General features: G+C 40.1%; 1 protein-coding gene across 3 annotated transcripts in view; it reads left to right on the top strand.

Annotated features, from left to right (window-relative positions):
* The window catches only part of LOC105497679 (cryptochrome circadian regulator 1), a 112,759-nt gene extending 102,651 nt beyond the window's left edge, over window positions 1-10,108 (top strand). The window contains exons 9-13 of one of the 3 annotated variants that reach the window (XM_071071187.1): window positions 33-235; window positions 337-429; window positions 4,805-4,876; window positions 4,951-5,054; window positions 9,964-10,108. In XM_071071187.1, the coding sequence (XP_070927288.1) occupies window positions 33-235; window positions 337-429; window positions 4,805-4,876; window positions 4,951-5,054 (472 nt within the window). In that variant the 3' untranslated portion in view covers window positions 9,964-10,108. Of the gene's footprint in view, window positions 1-32; window positions 236-336; window positions 430-4,804; window positions 4,877-4,950; window positions 5,055-5,842; window positions 6,497-9,963 lie in introns of those variants that run through there. The other 2 variants (XM_071071189.1, XM_071071188.1) reach the window with 2 other exon arrangements.
* The last annotated feature ends 8,882 nt before the right edge of the window (window positions 10,109-18,990 follow it).

Genomic DNA, 18,990 nt, shown 5'->3' on the forward strand with positions numbered 1-18,990 from the left:
TTTATTAGTAATCTTTCTTTTTTCTCCTAAAGGCGTTATTTGCCTGTCCTAAGAGGCTTCCCTGCAAAATATATCTATGATCCCTGGAATGCACCAGAAGGTATCCAAAAGGTAGCCAAATGTTTGATAGGAATTAATTATCCTAAACCAATGGTGAACCATGCTGAGGCAAGCCGTTTGAATATTGAAAGGATGAAACAGATCTATCAGCAGCTTTCACGATATAGAGGACTAGGTATGTTAATAACTGTCTTTGTTTCTTTGGCAGCTGTTTATATTCCTGTCTTTGAATTTTATCTTGATCATAATTTAAAAGAAAATTCTTTTGTCCTTTAGGTCTTCTAGCATCAGTACCTTCTAATCCTAATGGGAATGGAGGCTTCATGGGATATTCTACAGAAAATATCCCAGGTTGTAGCAGCAGTGGAAGTAAGTGAAAAGGAAATTTCTGCACTTAGTAACATGACAAGGTTATTAAACAAATATATTTGTTATTGATCCTTACTAACATTTTATAAAAATCTATCTTCGAAATTAACTTAATAGATTCTTTGTATGCATGCATACATATGCACTCAGACACATCTCTTCACTCCACTGATGACATTTTAGAGATGGAAAACATCGGCCGGGCGCGGTGGCTCAAGCCTGTAATCCCAGCACTTTGGGAGGCCGAGACGGGAGGATCACGAGGTCAGGAGATCGAGACCATCCTGGCTAACACGGTGAAACCCCATCTCTACTAAAAAATACAAAAAACTAGCCGGGCGCGGTGGCGGGCGCCTGTAGTCCCAGCTACTCCGGAGGCTGAGGCAGGAGAATGGCGTGAACCCGAGAGGCGGAGCTTGCAGTGAGCTGAGATCCGGCCACTGCACTCCAGCCTGGGCGGCAGAGCGAGACTCCGTCTCAAAAAAAAAAAAAAAAAAAAATAGAGATGGAAAACATCATTCCGTATAATAGATGTTGGGTCAAGTTAAAGCTTTTACAAACTGAGGAGAGCAATTTTAAGGATAAAATGAAACTCAAATGTCATTTTCAGAATGCTTATTATTTTTTACTCTTTAGGTGTACAGCAACTATAAGGTAATTAGTTAAGAAAGTCCGTGGCCCTGTGAACATGGCCAAAAGATTTATTGTACACATGCATAGAGCCCTCTAGTCTTTTTGAACGTGAGTTTTTTCTTATAAAGTCTGTAGTATTTTTCTGTATAATACGAATTTAGTGACCATGTAAATTCTTATGTGTGATATTAATAATTTCAGGAACTCAGTATGTGTTGGAAATTTGAATCATCATATTAGTTTTTTTGGCTTTGACCAAAAATAGCATGAAGCTCAGTAATTTGATTAAAAAATAGGACAGCATCAGTGAGAATGGTGATTATTAAAAAGTCAAGAAGCGACAGATGCTGGTGAGGATGCAGAGGAAAAAGGAGGCTTGTACACTGTTGATGGGAATGTAAATTAGTTCAACCATTGTGGAAGACAGTGTGGTGATTCCTCAAAGATCTAGAAGCAGAGATACCATTTGACCGAGCAATCCCGTTACTGGGTATATACCCAAAGGAATATAAATCATAAAGATACATGCACACATCTGTTCATTGCAGCACTATTCACATTAGCAAAGACATGGAACCAACCTAAATGCCAGTCGATGATAGACTAGATAAAGAAAATGTGGTACATATGTACCACGAAATACTATGCAGCCATAAAAAGGAACAAAATAATGTTCTTTGCAGGGACATGGATGGAGCTTGTAGCTATTATCCTCAGCAAACTAAGGCAGGAACAGAAAACCAAACACCTCCTGTTCTCACTTGTAAGTGGAAGTAGAATGATGAGAACACATGGATACATGCAGAGAATAACACATACTGGGGCCGGGTGCAGTAGCTCACACCTGTATTCCCAGCACTTTGGGAGGCCGAGGTGGGTGGATCACCTGAGGTCGGGAGTTTGAGACCAGCCCCTGACCGACATGGAGAAACCCCCGTCTCTACTAAAAAGACAAAATTGGCCAGGTGTGGTGACGCATGCCTGTAATGCCAGCTACTCGGGAGGCTGAGGCAGGAGAATCACTTGAACCCGGGAGGCGGAGGTTGCGGTGAGCTGAGATAGTGCCATTGCACTCCAGCCCGGGTAACAAGAGCAAAACTCCGTCACAAAAACAACAAAACACACATGCTGGGGTCTGTTGGGAGGGCATTAGGAAGCATAGCTAATACATGCTGGTCTTAATACCTAGGTAATGGGTTGATCTGTGCAGCAAACCACCATGGCACATGTTTTGCCTATGTAACAAACCTGCACATCCTGCACATGTACCCCAGAACTTAAAATAAAAATTGAAGAGAAAAAAAGGAAATCTCTATATATGATAAAAGAACATAAAATTATGTAAAGACATTGTATCAGTGTCAATACCTGGTTATATTGTTGTAAAGTCAGATGTTCTAAGTTGATGTTAAGAATAAAACCTTTTAAAAATTGAACCTTTTTGAATTCAGAAATATCCTGCATCCTCATGAAAACGGCATGTATTTTATCCTCCAAGAATTAGTTTTGGGAGACAGGGACAAAAGCACTGCCTACCTTGTGACCAGTAGATACTAAGGGATTTTTGCCTGCTTTCTCACAATAACCTGGGGAGGAGGTAGTGGGATCCTCATTTTATATTTGGGGAAATAATCCTAGAAAGATTAGGTAACTTAGCCAAGATCCCACAGTTAGTAAGTAGTTGAGCTAAGATTCAGATCCAAGTCTGACCCCAAAGCTTGTACTTCTTCCTGCATCATTGGGCCTCCTCTGCAAATGGAGTGCCATATGTGTTTACAAGAGAAAATATTTTATTGCTGGAATGTGATCTACCCAGCAGTCGACAGTTGCCAATGATGGCAGTATACTTTAGAAATGTTCCTTCTCAGGATCTCCTACATTTTGAATAAACTTCCACAAGATAATCATTTCAAAAGTTCTATCAGATCTCTTGTTGAGTTCACAACCTGCCTTGTCAGCCCACACATGAGTGAGGGACAGAAGCTCTGTGAAACACTAAGATAACAGGAAGGTAGCAAAGAACTAGGAACCAAGGGCTGAGCTAATCCACAATGATGGCACAAACTGCTTCTTAGACCACTCAAACCTATGTCCTTTATTTGGAATTATATTCAAAAGCTAATCATGGTAGCAGGTTAAATTGGGACAGTTTTGCTTTGCAGGTGTATAAATGTAGGGTAGTGTATTATATAATAGAAGAATTAAGAAATCTTGAAATTATTTTAATTGTGTAAATATTTGCCTATAACATGGTTTGTAGCCAGGTTCTTGGAGGCTTTCAAAAGACATGAGACATGAAAAGCTAAGTAGAACTTAAGTCTAAATGGGGGTGTGGAGGGAAAACAAAAACAAATGAAAAAGTGATAAATTGTAAGATGCTGCCTCCATGTGCAATATGAGAAAAGGGAGAGATTATTGAGAGCTGAAGGGACTAGAGAAATTTTCTTGAAAGGTGGCAGGATTGAGTAGCATTTGGGTAGCCAGATGAGGGAAAAAACATTTTAGACCTGGAGATGGGAAATTGTGAAAAGACACGACTTGGGCTATGCTATTAATAGTAAACATTTCTCCCCTCAGGTTTCTGCCCCATTTGAAAGGACTTAAATGCTTCTAAAGCATATCCTTTTATGCCGTACATTTATCCTGTCTGTAGGCTTTTATAGTACCTTACAAGGCACGTCAAAGGGCAAAATTCTTTGACTTTTCTTAGTTTTGTTTTGTTTTAATGACTGTGGAACATTCTTAATCTCTGCAACACAAATTGCATTTTTCTCTGCTCATCTTTGTATTTGTGTGTGTGTGCACATGTGCTCAGGAAAGGAATAAACTATACGTAGATATCTTAAAGTACTTCTATTCTTACAATAAAACAGACTGTAATATGTTTACTACTGTAGCAATATGTTTTAGTTTTTATTTAACTTTCAGGGTTTTTTAAATTGTAAAATATCAGTTTGTCGGCATTATTAGTCATGAGGGAAATGCAAATTAAAACAACTGTGGGATAGTACTTCATACTCACTTAGGGTGAGCAACTGCCACTGATTGCCTGGGATTGAAGTTAATTAAAACGAAAGTAAGTACACAGTCTTGTTCAGGCCATAAGGTGTTGACCTATCCACCTGCTCATGGATAGGTCCAGAATGCTTATATTTTTCCATAACCTGGACACACTGATGAAAACGTTTCCCTGAAACATACTTCTCTGTTCTAGCCAACCTATTCTCCTATAATAGTGTTTGTTTTTAGAAGGGTTGATGTGATTGCTCAGTCTAGGTAACTGCCACATAGTCTGTGTCTTCTGCTTGTAGTGTGATTTGAATTGTTTAACTCATCGGGCAGGCCCTTATTCCCTTATCCTCAAGGAAATATGTTTGGAGGGGCTCTGTAGGAAAAGCGTGGGGAAAAGGGACAAGAGTCAAAGAAGGATGTCTGTCTCACTCTTGCCCCTGTGTTTTACCTTCATGGTCAAGTTTCAAATTGTCATCTAGTAAGGAAATGTTTTTTAGAAAATGATCATCAGTGATTTTGCCTTTGAACTGTCAACATTTCTGTGAGCCTAAATTTAAGTTTTCCTGATTTGAGCATGTGATTTTTTGGTTCATAGGAAGATTGAGATTTAGTCTTAAAAGCATATAAATATCCTTAAGTACAAGCACTGAAAGTTGGATTTGTAGTCTTAATAATATATACATTTTGGATTTCATTTTAAGTAATTCTACTGTGTTTTAAATACTAACAGGTTGCTCTCAAGGGAGTGGTATTTTACACTATACTCATGGCGACAGTCAGCAAACTCACCTGTTGAAGCAAGGTAAGAATGAAGCATTTGCGCATACTGATCTTTTTCCTTTTCCTGTCTTAAACATATATTTTTTAAATGTGCAGGAAGAAGCTCCATGGGTACTGGTCTCAGTGGTGGGAAACGTCCTAGTCAGGAAGAGGACACACAGAGTATTGGTCCTAAAGTCCAGAGACAGAGCACTAATTAGGTAAATATTTTAGAGCTTTATTTCTTGCTTTAGAAGAGTATATAATTAACATAAATTAAGATAATTTCCAAAATGGAGTGAATCTCTATTTTCAAACCAGAAAATCTTGAGGCATTAACTTTTAAGCAGTTTTTACAAAATCAGTTAATTTTTGGCCAAGAGACATGCATCTGTACTGGAGAAATTGTTGCACCAGTTTTATGGTCATCTGAATCAATGCTCTTTAAATTAGAGATGTTTATGATTTTGTGGTCAAATTTTCTCTTAGAAAAAGACAACTTTTTTATTTCCTTACTATGTAACTGTGAGTCTAAAACAATTAAAGTGGCCTCTTTGTTTTAGTGGCATTAATATAATCTTTTTATGAACTTTCCCCCAAATCTTTGCCTCTTAAATGTTTATACATTTCTTTTATCTGTTGTGATGCTTCTGAAATCTAAATTCTTTCCAATTTGGGAATAGGTTAAAATTTTTTTAAATGCTAGCCCTTATTGGAAGTATCAGAAAGCTTTATCTGCATTCAATTTGATTGGATTTCGGATGCCATTTTGTGCTTTAAATTAGTATGAAAAGCATTTATACGGTACATTTGCCAGTTTTTAAACGTTTTTTGTTTCTTCAATTATCTAACACTGTTTACGTATTTTATTGCTTAATTTTTTTATGTCAACCTAATTAGACTATAAGTATCTTGAAGATAAGGTCAATAAACACTCATCACATTTTTGTCATTGAATTCTTTGCAATCAAGCTTTACCTAGTTTTTTTTTCCCCCCCTTAAATCACAGAAAACGTTCAGGAGGAATACTGTTGCAGCTGAAATTGGTGGGGAGTTCAATACTTTTCAATTAAGTTATTTAAAAATACTCTTCATTGATGGAAAGCAGTTACATATTGAAATATGTTGTTTCTAATGACATTTCTGTGGTTTTTAACTTTTTAATGAATTTCACAGAGGACAAATGGTAATTTGTATATAAAGAACTTGGCAAGAGAATTTGCTTAATGTAAATATAAATAGTCACAATTAGTATAGACCCATCAATATATTTTTGATAATTTTTCATGTATGGTAAAAGTTAAAATGACAAATTGATATTCTGATATAAAACTCAAAGTTTTGAGAGTCAGTGGGAAAAAAGGAGGTTTTTAGACTTTCTTAAAAGACTTTGTTAAAATTTTAGGACAGAATTTTCTTGACGTTGTTTGATCTAACTTTGCACTCTTTGATAATAATGTTTTAGATAATGTGCATAATCTAAATTGGTATTGTAGCCTCTGTTAACACAGACAGTATATGTTTTAAACTTTGATGTAAACCTTTTTAGACCCAAACTTGTGGAAGTATCATGTGTTAAGTTCTCTTTGTCTCTGTTTCTTTGTTCATTTATTACTAAAATGACCTGGTTATTAAAGTATATGCAAATATGAAATCTTGTGTACTTGGTGTTTTTTGGGTTTTTTTTTTTTTCTTTTTTGGTAAGGGAGAGAGTATTGCTATATGATACATGATTACAAATTACAAAGGGATTCTATAAACCACATCACCATTTTGAATGAAGGAACAGCTACCATATGTTTAAACAGTATTTTTCAAAATTATATGCAAGAAAAATGTAAAACTAAAGGGATTTTTTTTCAAGTAATGGCATTTGTAACCATAAATCAGGCAATGTGGGCTAGCAATCAATAGAGCGAGCTCTAGAGTCAAATGCCCGATTCTGCCATTCATTAGCTTTGAGGTCTTGAGCAAGTTTAACCTTCTGTGTCTTCTTTCTTCTTATCTATAAAATGGGGATGAGGGTAGTATCTGCTTTATAGTCCAGTTCCATGTAAAATATTTATGAGCTGGCATGTGATAGGGTACTCAATGTTAGCCACAGGGCTGCCACGCTGTCTCACCCCCTGGCGTGTACAGTGCACAGTCTGCATAGCTATATGCCACAGCTCTAGTTAGCTGCCATTATTTTTATTACTATTGCTATTATCCCTTTAATGTTCTCTAGTAGGTTAGTTCTTGCCATTCTGAGTTATAACCAGTGGCTTTTCATTTTCCCATCATTAGTCATGATAGATATTTAGTATGATAATTATATTTAAAGATAACTGAAGATAAAGTTGAATAAAAATATAGAAACAATAACATTTTAGATGATATGCATTTTTTAAAATATCCTGGATAGTGAATTAACAATTAAATTCCATTACTGAGGCTAGGTGTTGTGGTTCACGCCTATAATCCCAGCACTTTTGGAGGCTGAGGTGGGAGGATCACGTAAGCCCAGGAGGTCAAGGCTGCAGTGAGCTATGATTGTGCCACTGTACTCCAGCCTGGGTAGAGCAAGACCTCATCTGAACTGGGTGTGGTGGCTCATGCCTATAATCCCAACACTTTGTGGGGTTGAGGCTGGAGGATCACTTAAAGCCAGGAGTTTGAGACCAGCCCTGGAGATTTAGCAAGACCCCTTCTCTATTTTTAAAAAATCAACATAAAAGTAAAAAGTAAAGAAGACCCAGGCACAGTGGCTCATGCCTGTAATTCTAGCACTTTAGGAGACTGAAGCAGGAGAATCACTTGAGACCTGGAGTTTAAGATTAACCTGAACAACATCTTAGGACCCCATCTCTACAAAAGAAAACAACAAATATATTAGCCAGGTGTGGTGGTGTGCATTATGGTCCCAGCTACTTGGGAGGCTAAGGTGGGAGGATGTCTTGATCTGGGGGGTTTGAGGCTGCAGTGAACTATGATTGCACCCACTGCACTCCAACCTGGATGACAGGGTGAGACCTTGTCTCAGGGGGTGGGGTGGTGGTGGGAAATCCATTACTGAGAAAAAGAAGATGAAAAAATCCTGTGTTTTATCGTTCTTTTTTCACCACTGTTAAAGTGAAGTAATATTTTAATTGTTTTTTTATGGTAACTACCTCACATCCTACTCTTTGGACCTAGTTGTACAGTGCAGAGTTGAGAAATTCTTAGGCCTGAGATTTACCATCATCATACAAGAGGTCAAAGATTCAGTTTTTTTGTTGTTGTTTTGAGACAGAGTCTCACTCTGTCGCCCAGGCTGGAGTGCAGTGTCGCAATCTTGGCTCACTGCAGCCTCTGCCTCCTGGGTTCGAGCAATTCTCCTGCCTCAGCCTCCCAATTAGCTGGCACTACAGGCACGTGTCATCACACACGGCTAATTTTTTGTATTTTTTAGTAGAGATGGGGTTTCACCGGGTTAGCCAGGATGGTCTTGATCGCCTGACCTTGTGATCTGCCAGCGTTGGCCTCCCAAAGTGCTGGGATCGCAGGCATGAGCCACCGTGCCCGGCCAAAGATTCAGTTTTAATGTGAATAAATAAACCTTTCAGTAAAAGACTATTTCAGCATAAGCACTGGTATGCTATTTATAAATAATGTAAGAGGACTTTTTTTTTTTTTAATTAGGGAGATTTTTGGAAAGCTTTTTCAGTTTGGTGTAAATAGTGGTCAAAAAGAATCACTAAAAGGGAAAGAAAAGGCATCAATCATCGTGCTCTACTTGAGCAGATACACTATGTTTGAATACAGTTTTCTCCCCTTAACTAGAAATCCTACTTGTGGTTGAGGGATTTAAGACATTTTACTCATTCAGCAAATACTTCTATTCTTATTGCCAAAAACTGTACTGACGACTTGGAAAAATTACATTGAGAGAACCAGGATTTTGAATGAACCTGTGCAAAGTCCTTACATTTTTCATATTTGCTTAAAATAGTAAATTTGAGATATAAAAGACTATCAGTGTTTTTAATGCATCCCTTACAAGCTAGAATTTTCAGGATCTTCTCACAATTCAAATGTGTTTGTAATTTTCTTGTACACAATATGCATAATTATAAGTTATTTTCCCCTTTTCTTCATTCAAGGTTTTCTTTCTGATTATATGGTCCTAGAAATGCACTGTTTAAATATTTGGGCTGGAAAAAACTTTGAGTAGCATTTATTTAATACAGTTGGAATAGCTGATTTGTCAGTTTCAAGTTTTGATTACAATGAACGGGGTCATATGTATTGTAATTCCTCACACAATTACGTGGAGCCCTGATACAAGCTTCCGGCACCCTGGTGCACATTTCTGCTCCCTCCCTCCTGAACAGTGATGGCAGCTTGCAGTTCTAAGTCCTGAGTTTACATTCCTTAACTTCCTTTTCTGTATCCTAATTTCCTTTTCCTAAGTACAAATGACTCGCTTTGGTTAGTCTGGACCCCAAATCGTTTTATATCAGGAAAAAGTATGCAGTAAATCTATGCATAATAGAGTTTTTATATTCAGATAACTCAGGGGTTGCTGGACAAACACCCCTCAGCTGTACACTTGAGTTGCTCAGATCGTTCTAGAATATCCTAGAGATCAGAGGTGATCTTGAGGAGCCAGGATTCTTGGTGCTACTCTGTGGAATTAAAAATGCATGTGTGAGCGCCTCTCAGTAAAGCCTGTTGAGCCTAAACTGCATACTGAGACTAGACTCAAAGATTTAGTTAACATTTCCTGAGCTCCTACTGTGTGCCGAGCATTGCTCACAGAAAAATAATCAGTAGCCTCAAGGAATTTACTCCACAGGGTGTGAGGGCAGTCTAAGTGCCAGTGCCACCGATTACGGCAGAACTGTGCAGTGTGCTATGAACACCTGAAAGCAGGGACCTCCAGCTGGGAAAACCAGTTTTTCTGACTCCAACTCCATACAAACAGAACCACCAGGCCCAGGTCAGGGCACCCTGTCCTCGATAACACTTAACTCTAGGTGTGATTAGTCACATTATTAGTTGTTGATATCTCTGCCCTCCACTAGAATATAAGCTCCATAAGGACAGGGAATGTATTTTATTCCTCCTCTATCTTCTCATTGCTGTTTCAATATGCTTTGCGCTTAACAGGCCTGCCATAAATACTTGTTTTTTGGATGGAGAAATGTGAAAATAAATGAGAGAGACGTTGAGCCTGGCTTTAAGGAGAAATTAACGTGTTTAGTGTATGAGATTGGGCATCACCGGTAATAATTAGAATGGAAACCACTTGGCAGTTTATCAGAAAAGGCGAGTATTTAGGTGAAGGTGGCAAGGAGGGGGAGAACGGAGAATGGCTTTTAAAGACGAATCAGTCGCAAACTGCTGGGGTAGGGTGGGGGCGGGGAAAAGTTTAGATGTGTTTCAAAGAATTTGGGGTTTTTTTAAACATTTCTTTTGTAAGTTGGTTCTTTACCTAATTGAATTATTTTGGGAACTGTGATTGGTTCTATCTTAAAAATATAGCGGTTTCTGTTACTTCTTTTTTTTCTTATATTTTCTAAGCGTCAAAGCTACTGGAACTCCGCTTCCTAAAATGCTAAGGAAAGGGTGTGAAAATGCCAGATGCCCCCCGCCGGCACAGGCTCCGCTCCCTGGAAAGCCGATTCCCACTCCCACTCCCCCTTGTGGTGCGGAGAGGGACGCGTAGTTGTGTCCTGCGCTCTGACTGGCTGCACTGGGACGTGGGGGCGTGTCTGCAGGGGGTGGGGTGTCATCTCCCGAGACCTGATTGGCCATAGATGAAGGGGCTGGTGGCCTGGTTGACGCTGCCGAGGACTGTCGGGAGCTTCTTGGGACGGAGGACCGAGACCCAGGCTCTAGGCCTCAGGGGGACGGCGGACCGTGTGGAGGCTGACCGAAGAGAGAGGGAAGGACGGGGCCTGGCCCCCGGGACTCCCTGTGCCTTGCTTGGAGCTGACGCCGACGGGTGAGTCGCCCTCTTCCTCTGCTCCCTTCCTCACCTGCGGCGCCGTGGCGGAGGTCAGGGTCCGCAAAACCCCACGCATCACCAGACGCTCAGCTCAGCCTGCCGGGTTTCTCTGGAAAAGCGGAGGCCCTACAGTGAATGTGTGGCCTTTTGATCGGTCCCGGAGATGATCTTCCGAAGACCCTCGTTTTTCCTTGCTTATAAACATTGGTCAGTTTGAAACTGGCAGCAGGGCATACGTGTTACGAAAGAAGAACTCTACTGAAGCCAGTGGTGGTGTAGAGAAGATCATACTAACCATAACTGTGTGTATTACAGAAGTGAATTTCACTCCTCAAAAATGCTTAAGAAACAAGCATCCTAGAACAGCCCACATTGTGATTTAACGAACATTTACCAAAAGCATTACTTTATGTGGGGGCACAGGGCTAAGAGCAGGACTCTGGAGCCAAGCTGTGGGGTTTGAATCCAATTCTGCCTTTTTTGTTTGTTTGTTTTTTTGTTTTTAGCTAAGCAACCTTGGGCAAGTTCCTTTACTTGTGTCTGTTTCTTCATTTTAAAATGGGTTGTTGTGATGATTTAATGATTTAGTATATGTGAAGAGTTTTCTGCATATTCTAAGTGATTTGTGGTATTAACTCATTTGATCTTCGCAGTCACCCAGGAGATAATGTCACCATTTTCCTGATGCCAAACTGAGGCTCAGAGAGGTGAAGTAACTTCCTCAAGTCTCAGCACAACTGTTGTCCAGGAATCAGGCAGTCTGTCTCTGGTAACCCAGTTTTACCCACTGCATTAATTTACTGCATCCACTTGTTCACTCAGTTTCACCTGACAAATACTGATTTTGTCTCTGTGTGGAACAAGTTCTTTGCTGGGTGCAGGGAATAAAGCAGAACACCGTTCAGTTCCTGCCTTCCCAACGCTTGTAAATCTAGTGCAAGTTGTTCATGGCTGGGTTGCAGGGTGTCCATGAATCCTGCTAAAATCATTTGCAAAATGTTGTGAGTGTGGGTCTTTTCTTCTGGAAAGAGAGTCTGTGACTCTCAGGTTCTAAGTTGATCTGTGATCCAAATGGAGGGATGAAGAAGTGTTGGTTTAGCAGACCTGTGCCTAGTATGCCTGATACACAACTTGAACTTCAAACAAATAGCAACATAATTCCTACTGGTTGAAAGAATAAAGAACATAAGAGCATGATAAGTGCTGCAGTAGAGTCCGGAGCAGGGTGCTGTGGAAGAGCACACAGAAGGCCACCTGGCCAGGAATGCCTCCTAGAGGCAGTGAAGGTAGCTGGGTGAAGGGTAGGGAAGTAGTTCTTTGGAACACTGTGGTGACCAGTCTCTGTCCATGTGGAGTGTTGAGACAGAAACATACACGAACAGCTGCAGCTGTTGTACCACTTGTGTACAAGTGTAGAAGTCATCCATGGTGCCATGAAATCCTATAATGAGGACAGGAGGCTTCGTGTATTCATGAAGGTTAGAAAAGTTTCCTTGAGAAAGTGACACTTAGGCCTAAGAGTTGGAGCATTTTGGGCATGGAATCTGACCCACAGTCTTCAAAGACCACATGGTAGAAACCAGTAGAGCACCAGGGACTGACAGGAAGCAAATGCAGCTGGTGCAGGAGAGGGAAATGGGGATTAGGGTGGTAGCAGAGCCCAAAGAGGCCTTGTAGCCTGGTAAGGCATTTCTATGTTTTATTTTATTTTGTCTTTATCCTAAAATGCCATTGGAAAGTTTATTGCAGGGAGCTGACAAGATCACATGTTGAGAAGAAGTTGGAAAGAATCCCAAGTGGATTAACTGAATATCTGGATGAGGACAAGATCTGTGGGGAGAGACTGTAAGGTAAGAAGAAGAGAGGTCTAGAACCAAGCCTTGAAGGTGAGCTTGCACGGGAGACAGATAGAGGATGGCCAGAGGTATAGAAAGGGAGAAGAATCCAAAAAGTGAGGTGTCCAGGAAGTCAAATGAGAGAATATTTCAAGGAGAAAGTGGTCAACTCTGCTAAAAGCTACAGAAGTCAAAAGAGATAAGGAAGGTTGGGTGTGATGGCTCATGGCTTGTATTAGTCCTTTATCAGGCTGCTGATAAAGACATACCCAAGACTGGGCAATTTACAAAAGCAAGAGGTTTAATGGACTTACAGTGCCACATGGTTGGGGAGACCTCACAATCATGGCAGAAGGTGAAAGGCAAATCTCATATCATGACAGACAAGAGAAGAGAATGAGAGCCAAGTGAAAGGGGTTTCCCCTTATCAAACCATCAGCTCTCATGAGGTTTACTCACCACCATGAGAACAGTGTGGGGGAAACCGCCCCCATGGTTTAATTATCTCCCACTGGGTTCCTCCCACAACACAAGGGAATTATGGGACCTACAATTCAAGATGAGATTTGGGTGGGAACACAGCCAAACCATATCACGCCTGTAATCTCAACACTTTGGGATGCCAAGGTGGGCAGATCGCTTGAGCTCAGGAGTTCAAGAGCAGCCTGGAAACGTGGTGAAACCCCATCTCTACAAAAAAAGAGATAATAATGAAAACTACTCATTGGCTATAACCACATGGAAGTTATCTTTATTGCAAGCTATATAAGTAGAAGAGGAAATGGAGAGAAAGAAGGATCTGCAAGAATTAGCTGAGGGGAAGAGAGAGATAGGGTTTGGGCAGGGAAAGGAAGAGCAGTGGAGAGAGATAGGGTTTGGGCAGGGAAAGGAAGAGCAGTGGAAAGAGATAGGGTTTGGGCAAGGAGAGGAAGAGCAGTGGAGTGATGGCTGGAGCATCAGAGGAGGATACACCTGAAGGAACGAACACTTGAGAAAGAAGGGCTTGAGAGTTCTCAGGCCAGAGAGGCTGGGCTCAGCATAGGAGCAGGAATGACCCTGGATAATGAAAGCTGTGATTGTAGGGAAGGGGAACTAGTGATAGGTTTATGTCTGCTAAGAGGAGCTGCTCTCCTTTCTTTGTACAGATAGGAGGCCAGGGCACTGGTTGTGAGTGAAGGTGGGTATGGAGGTAGGTGGGAAGCTAGAGGTCTGAGTTGAGAAGATTTGAGATAGTTGGTGGGAAGGGTGGAAGAGTGAGTCAACCAGAGCTTGTCTGAGGATGGTCTGGCAGGGGGAGACAAGTATGCAGCAAAGACCGGAAATAAACCTCTTGGCCCCACGGGGGAATTGCAAAGTAGGGGTATGAGTATGGAGGCTAATTAGAGACAAAAGCTACATTTAACATATGATAAAGGAGGCATCATAACTCATGGGGAAGGAAAGGATTGTTCAGAAAATGATACTTGGAGAGAAGTAAACTATTGATAAAATCTATTTAGATTCTCAGCTCACACCCAGAAATTTCAAATGAACTTAAGGAGCTAAGTTTTAAAATTCAAACAAAAATATGGGAGGAAATATGGATGAATTTTTGCTGATCATCTGGTACTTAAAAGCAGTAAGGATCATCAAGGAAAACTTCCCTGACCTTCCTTTGACCACGTGAAATTACCTGCTTTGTTCTAACAGATGCTATAATATGAACTTTAATAATAATATGCTAAATGAAATAAGCTAGACACAAAAGACAATTATTATATGACCCCACATATAAGAATTACCTAGAATAGACAAATTCATAGAGACAGAAAGTAAAATAGAGGTTACTGGTGTCTGGAGGAAAGAGGGTATGGAGAGTTATTGTTTAATGGGCACAGAGACAGAGTTGGTGTTTGCGATAATGGTCGTGGTGGGACAACATTGTGAATGTACTTTAAGCCACTGAATGGTACACTTGAAAATGGTTTAAATGGTAAATTTTTTTGTTATTTATATCTTACCACAATTTAAAAAGGGGCTGCTTTGGTATGCTAAAATATACCATCAACAACTGAAAATGAGCTGAAGAAAATATTATATTTTCAAAAATGAGATTATATTTCTTAATTCATAGAGTTTATACAAGTCAATTTTTAAAAAGCAGAATGATTGCAGTTTTACAAGTCAGAAATGGTTGATTCACAAAAGGAAAGAAAGGTGAAGAAAATAGTTTAATTATGAAAACATCACCCTCATGAATAATAAAAAGAAGTTGAATTAGTGTTATATCATTTTTCACATATCAAAATAAAAACTGATGAGAGAATCACACATACTGCTTGTGAGAATGTCAACTGAGATAGTTTTTCCGACAAGAAATTTAGCAACTTTGCTTTCCCAGTGTTCACATATCTCCTCTTCAGTCAGGAAATCTACTTCTAGGAATTCATCCTAAAGGAAAATCATATGAAATGTGGACATTTATTCAGCATATAGAAAAAATTACAAATAGCCTAAATGCTCAATATAAGGAATGAATTACAAAATAATAGTATATCCATCCCATATACCAAGCACTCATCTTAAATGTTTACAGAGCACTTTTGATAACACGGTTAGATACTTACTATGAATCAAATAGAAGCAGAAACATAAATTAGATACATATGTATGTATTATGTGTTCATTACATAGGAGTCACAACATTCATACTTTTCACTTTCATAGTCAGCTGTGTTTGCTCATCAGAGACGAAGCAAGACACATTAACTGGTAAAGATGACTCACCTGAACACATCATAGTTCATAGCCAACTACTTCATCTGTGTGGTGTCTGCATAAGAGATTTTCAAGAAAAATTCTGAGCCTTTGTAATTTTCACTTTATAGGCTGAATTCAGAACCTAAGTCCCATGTGTAGGGAAGGTACCACACAGGAGACCAGTAATACACTATCTTTCAGCAAGTCCAGCACAGCCAGGAGTTCCTCGGGGTTGGAACAGATCCTGTTCTCTGGCTAAGCACTAGATCTGCAGTTGGCTTGGTTGGGGGTTACATTATACAGAATAACAGATCTTTAAACATTAGAACGACATTGACCATGGCAAGGTGCACCCATTGACAGAGGCTCCTGCACATTGAGGCTAAGGGAACAGCAGCTGTCTGCATTTCCTGCTTCCTCCAGGCTGAACTGTGATGTGTTCAGGTCACACATCATCATGTATGCCAAAATATGTACAGTTGTCTTCGGGTCGTGGGGATTGTGAAAGACTTTTTCCATTTCCTTATACTTTTCAGAAGTTGGCAACTTTTCCGCATTGAATGTGCATTGTTTTTATAAGCAGTTATTTCGGGAAACAGAAGCATTTAAAATCCATTCTTTAGGCCGGGCGCGGTGGCTCACACCTGTAATGCCAACATTTTGGGAGGCCGAGGTGGGTGGACCGCTTGAGCTCAGGAGTTCCAGACCAGCCTGGGCAACATGGCAAAACCCTGTCTCTACAAAAAGTACAAAAATTAGCCAGGCATGGTGGCTCATGGCTGTAGTCCCAGCTACTCAGGAGGCTGAGGCTGGAGAATCACCTGAGCCCGGGAAGCAGAGGTTGTGCAGTGAGCCGAGATCACACCACTGTACTCCGTTCAGCCTAGGTGACAGAGTGAGACCCTGTCTCTAAAATAAATAAATAAATACTTTTTTGGTTTTCAGTTCTCTTTGTAAATAATCTAAAATACAATTTAAAGTCATACTACTACAAGACTTTTAGCTCCAGAAATTTTACTCTGTACCAGGCATTGTGCAAAGTACTTGACATACATTTTAACCCTTACAGTTTTCCTGTAAGGCTTAGATTCTGTTCTCTCCATTTCACAGATTGCTGCTAGTAATACTCATTGAATAGTTAGTGTGAGGCGCTGTTCTAATTACTGCTGTCTTGTTTTATCTGAGGCTAGCTTACACAAGGCTGCCCCTTAAGCTAGAGCCAGGATTGGGTGTGGGTGGTTGGCAGCAGCCCATGCTCCTCCCCCGTGGTACAGAGGTGCAGCCTGAGCTTGTGGGGTCACACAACAGGGAGTGGGGAGTGGGATCCCAGCCCCGATCTGCCTGTGCTTCATCATGCTGTGCCTCCTCCTTCCTGTCAAAGTTGATGGCCTTCTTACAAAGTTTTTAAAATAATATTTTCATCTTGGCTAACAGTATTAGGACTATTATCTGAAGAAAATTCTGGTTGAACCACTAAGAGTAAAACAAGCTATGCCTTCAATTATTTTAGTCTCCATAGGCGCTCACAGTGAGCTAAACCAAAATGGGAAACCAAAATGGAAAGGGTATTACCTAATTTTCCTAACAGAATAATCATTTATTTGGATTAGTTAAGACAGGGCTGAAAGTGAAGAGTCCCCAGCATATATGGCAAGGGCGTTTAAATTAGAGTCAGGGATTGGAAATGGCTGCTTTCTGCTTTTCTTTCAGACCTATAAAGAGTGAGGGAAGGCTGCCAACAGGCTAAATTGACCCGCACTATACACTTTTGTGGCAAGGCTGAGACACTTACAACACACTCAGGTACTAAAACAAACCAGATGTATTTTCATTACCAGAGACAAAAGAAATAGCGGTGAAGGAGTTCATTATGCTCGTTATGCCACTCTTAACATACTGACCATTTTTAATTAAAGGCACCTGAAAAATATCATGTGTAAGATCTGACCTGTTTCTTAAAAACAGATAAAATTCCCATGTGAGAGACACCCTCCCTACACCAAAAGGAGTAACATCCTTAACCTCAAGGATGAGAAATTGATACCAAAACATTTCTGCACTGTCCTTATTAAAATAAGTTATCTTTTAGACCTCCCCATGTAATTCAGTTGCTTCTTCACAGCTTTCTATTTTTTGTGCAACTCAGTACATAAATGACTCTAACTTCTTCTTTGGGTCTCTGATTCCTTATGAGGGCTCCCATGCCACGTAAACTTGTATTAAATAAAGTTTATGGCCAGGGGCAGGGGCCCACGCCTATAATCCCAGCACTTTGGGAGGCCGAGACAGGCAGATCATGAGGTCAAGAGATCGAGATCATCCTGGCCAACATGGTGAAACCCCATCTCTACTAAAAATACAAAAATTAGCTGGGCGTGATGGCGCGCACTTGTAGTCCCAGCTACTCGGGAGGCTGAGGCAGGAGAATCACTTGAACCCAGGAGGCGGAGGTTGCAGTGAGCCGAAATTGCGCCACTGCATTCCAGCTGGGCTACAAACTGTCTCAAAATAAATAATCAAAGTTTAAAAAAATAAGTTTGTTTTTCTCCTGTTAATGTATCTTATGTCTAATTCTCAGGTCCTGTCACGACCCTAAGAAGATGGAGGTGTTTTGCTGCCCCTACAGAGGCAAAGACTGTTAATGTATCAGACACAGTATAGCCATCTCAAGATACCTAAAGATGTCAAGTGGATAGCTTATTACACTGTTCTGAAAGTAGAGTCACTTTTCCTCAGCTGACCTGGTTTTCCATGGCACCACGGGAACAGCCACGTGGCATTTTTTCATTTTACCCAGCTAGGGATTACTGGTGCCCGCCACCACACCCTGCTAATTTTTGTATTTTTAGTAGAGATGGGGTTTCACCATGTTGGCCAAGCTGGTCTCAAACTCCTGACCTCAGGTGATCCGCCCACCTTAGCTTCCCAAAGTGCTGGAATTACAACTTATTCTAATTCTGGATTTATAAAAGGGAGTTTTGTTCACATAATTCTAAAAAAAAAAAAAAAATCCACATTTAACATAAAATAATTGGCCCATTTTGGGTGATAGTTATTCAGCAAAATATTTAATGTATAAAATTAGAGATGACCCTTCCCCTCTTCCCTCTTTAAATATCTGCTTCCACTAAACATCAACTTAATAATGTAAAACATTTTTTAATAAACCATGTGTGTGTGTGCATAATACAGCCCTCCTAGAAGGAAAACAGTTGTGGAAAAGGAAATTTGTATGAAAATAACATTTGAGATCTATGAACCTTTGAACTCTTTCGTCTTGCTGCTCTTCTGTAAAATGGAAGTAACTCAACAGTGTATTTACAAAGTATAAGATGTCGAAGTTGTGGAGAAGTGTATTACAATTCAATTATTTAGGAGGATTTTTGATTTCTTTTTTTTTTTAGGAGTTTCACTCTTGTTGCCCAGTTTGGAGTGCAATGGCACAATCTCGGCTCACTGCAACCTCCAGCTCCTGGGTTCAAGCAATCCTTATTTAGGAGGATTTAAAAAAATATTCCACATGAGTAGTTTTCTTGTCTAATTTAAATCCACTTTATTTCCAGATGTTGTAAACAGCTCAAATTTGTAAGTGTATGTGTTCTGAAAGTCAAC

The sequence above is a fragment of the Macaca nemestrina genome, chromosome 10, assembly GCF_043159975.1.
Source record: "Macaca nemestrina isolate mMacNem1 chromosome 10, mMacNem.hap1, whole genome shotgun sequence".
Classification (NCBI taxonomy): Eukaryota; Metazoa; Chordata; class Mammalia; order Primates; family Cercopithecidae; genus Macaca; species Macaca nemestrina.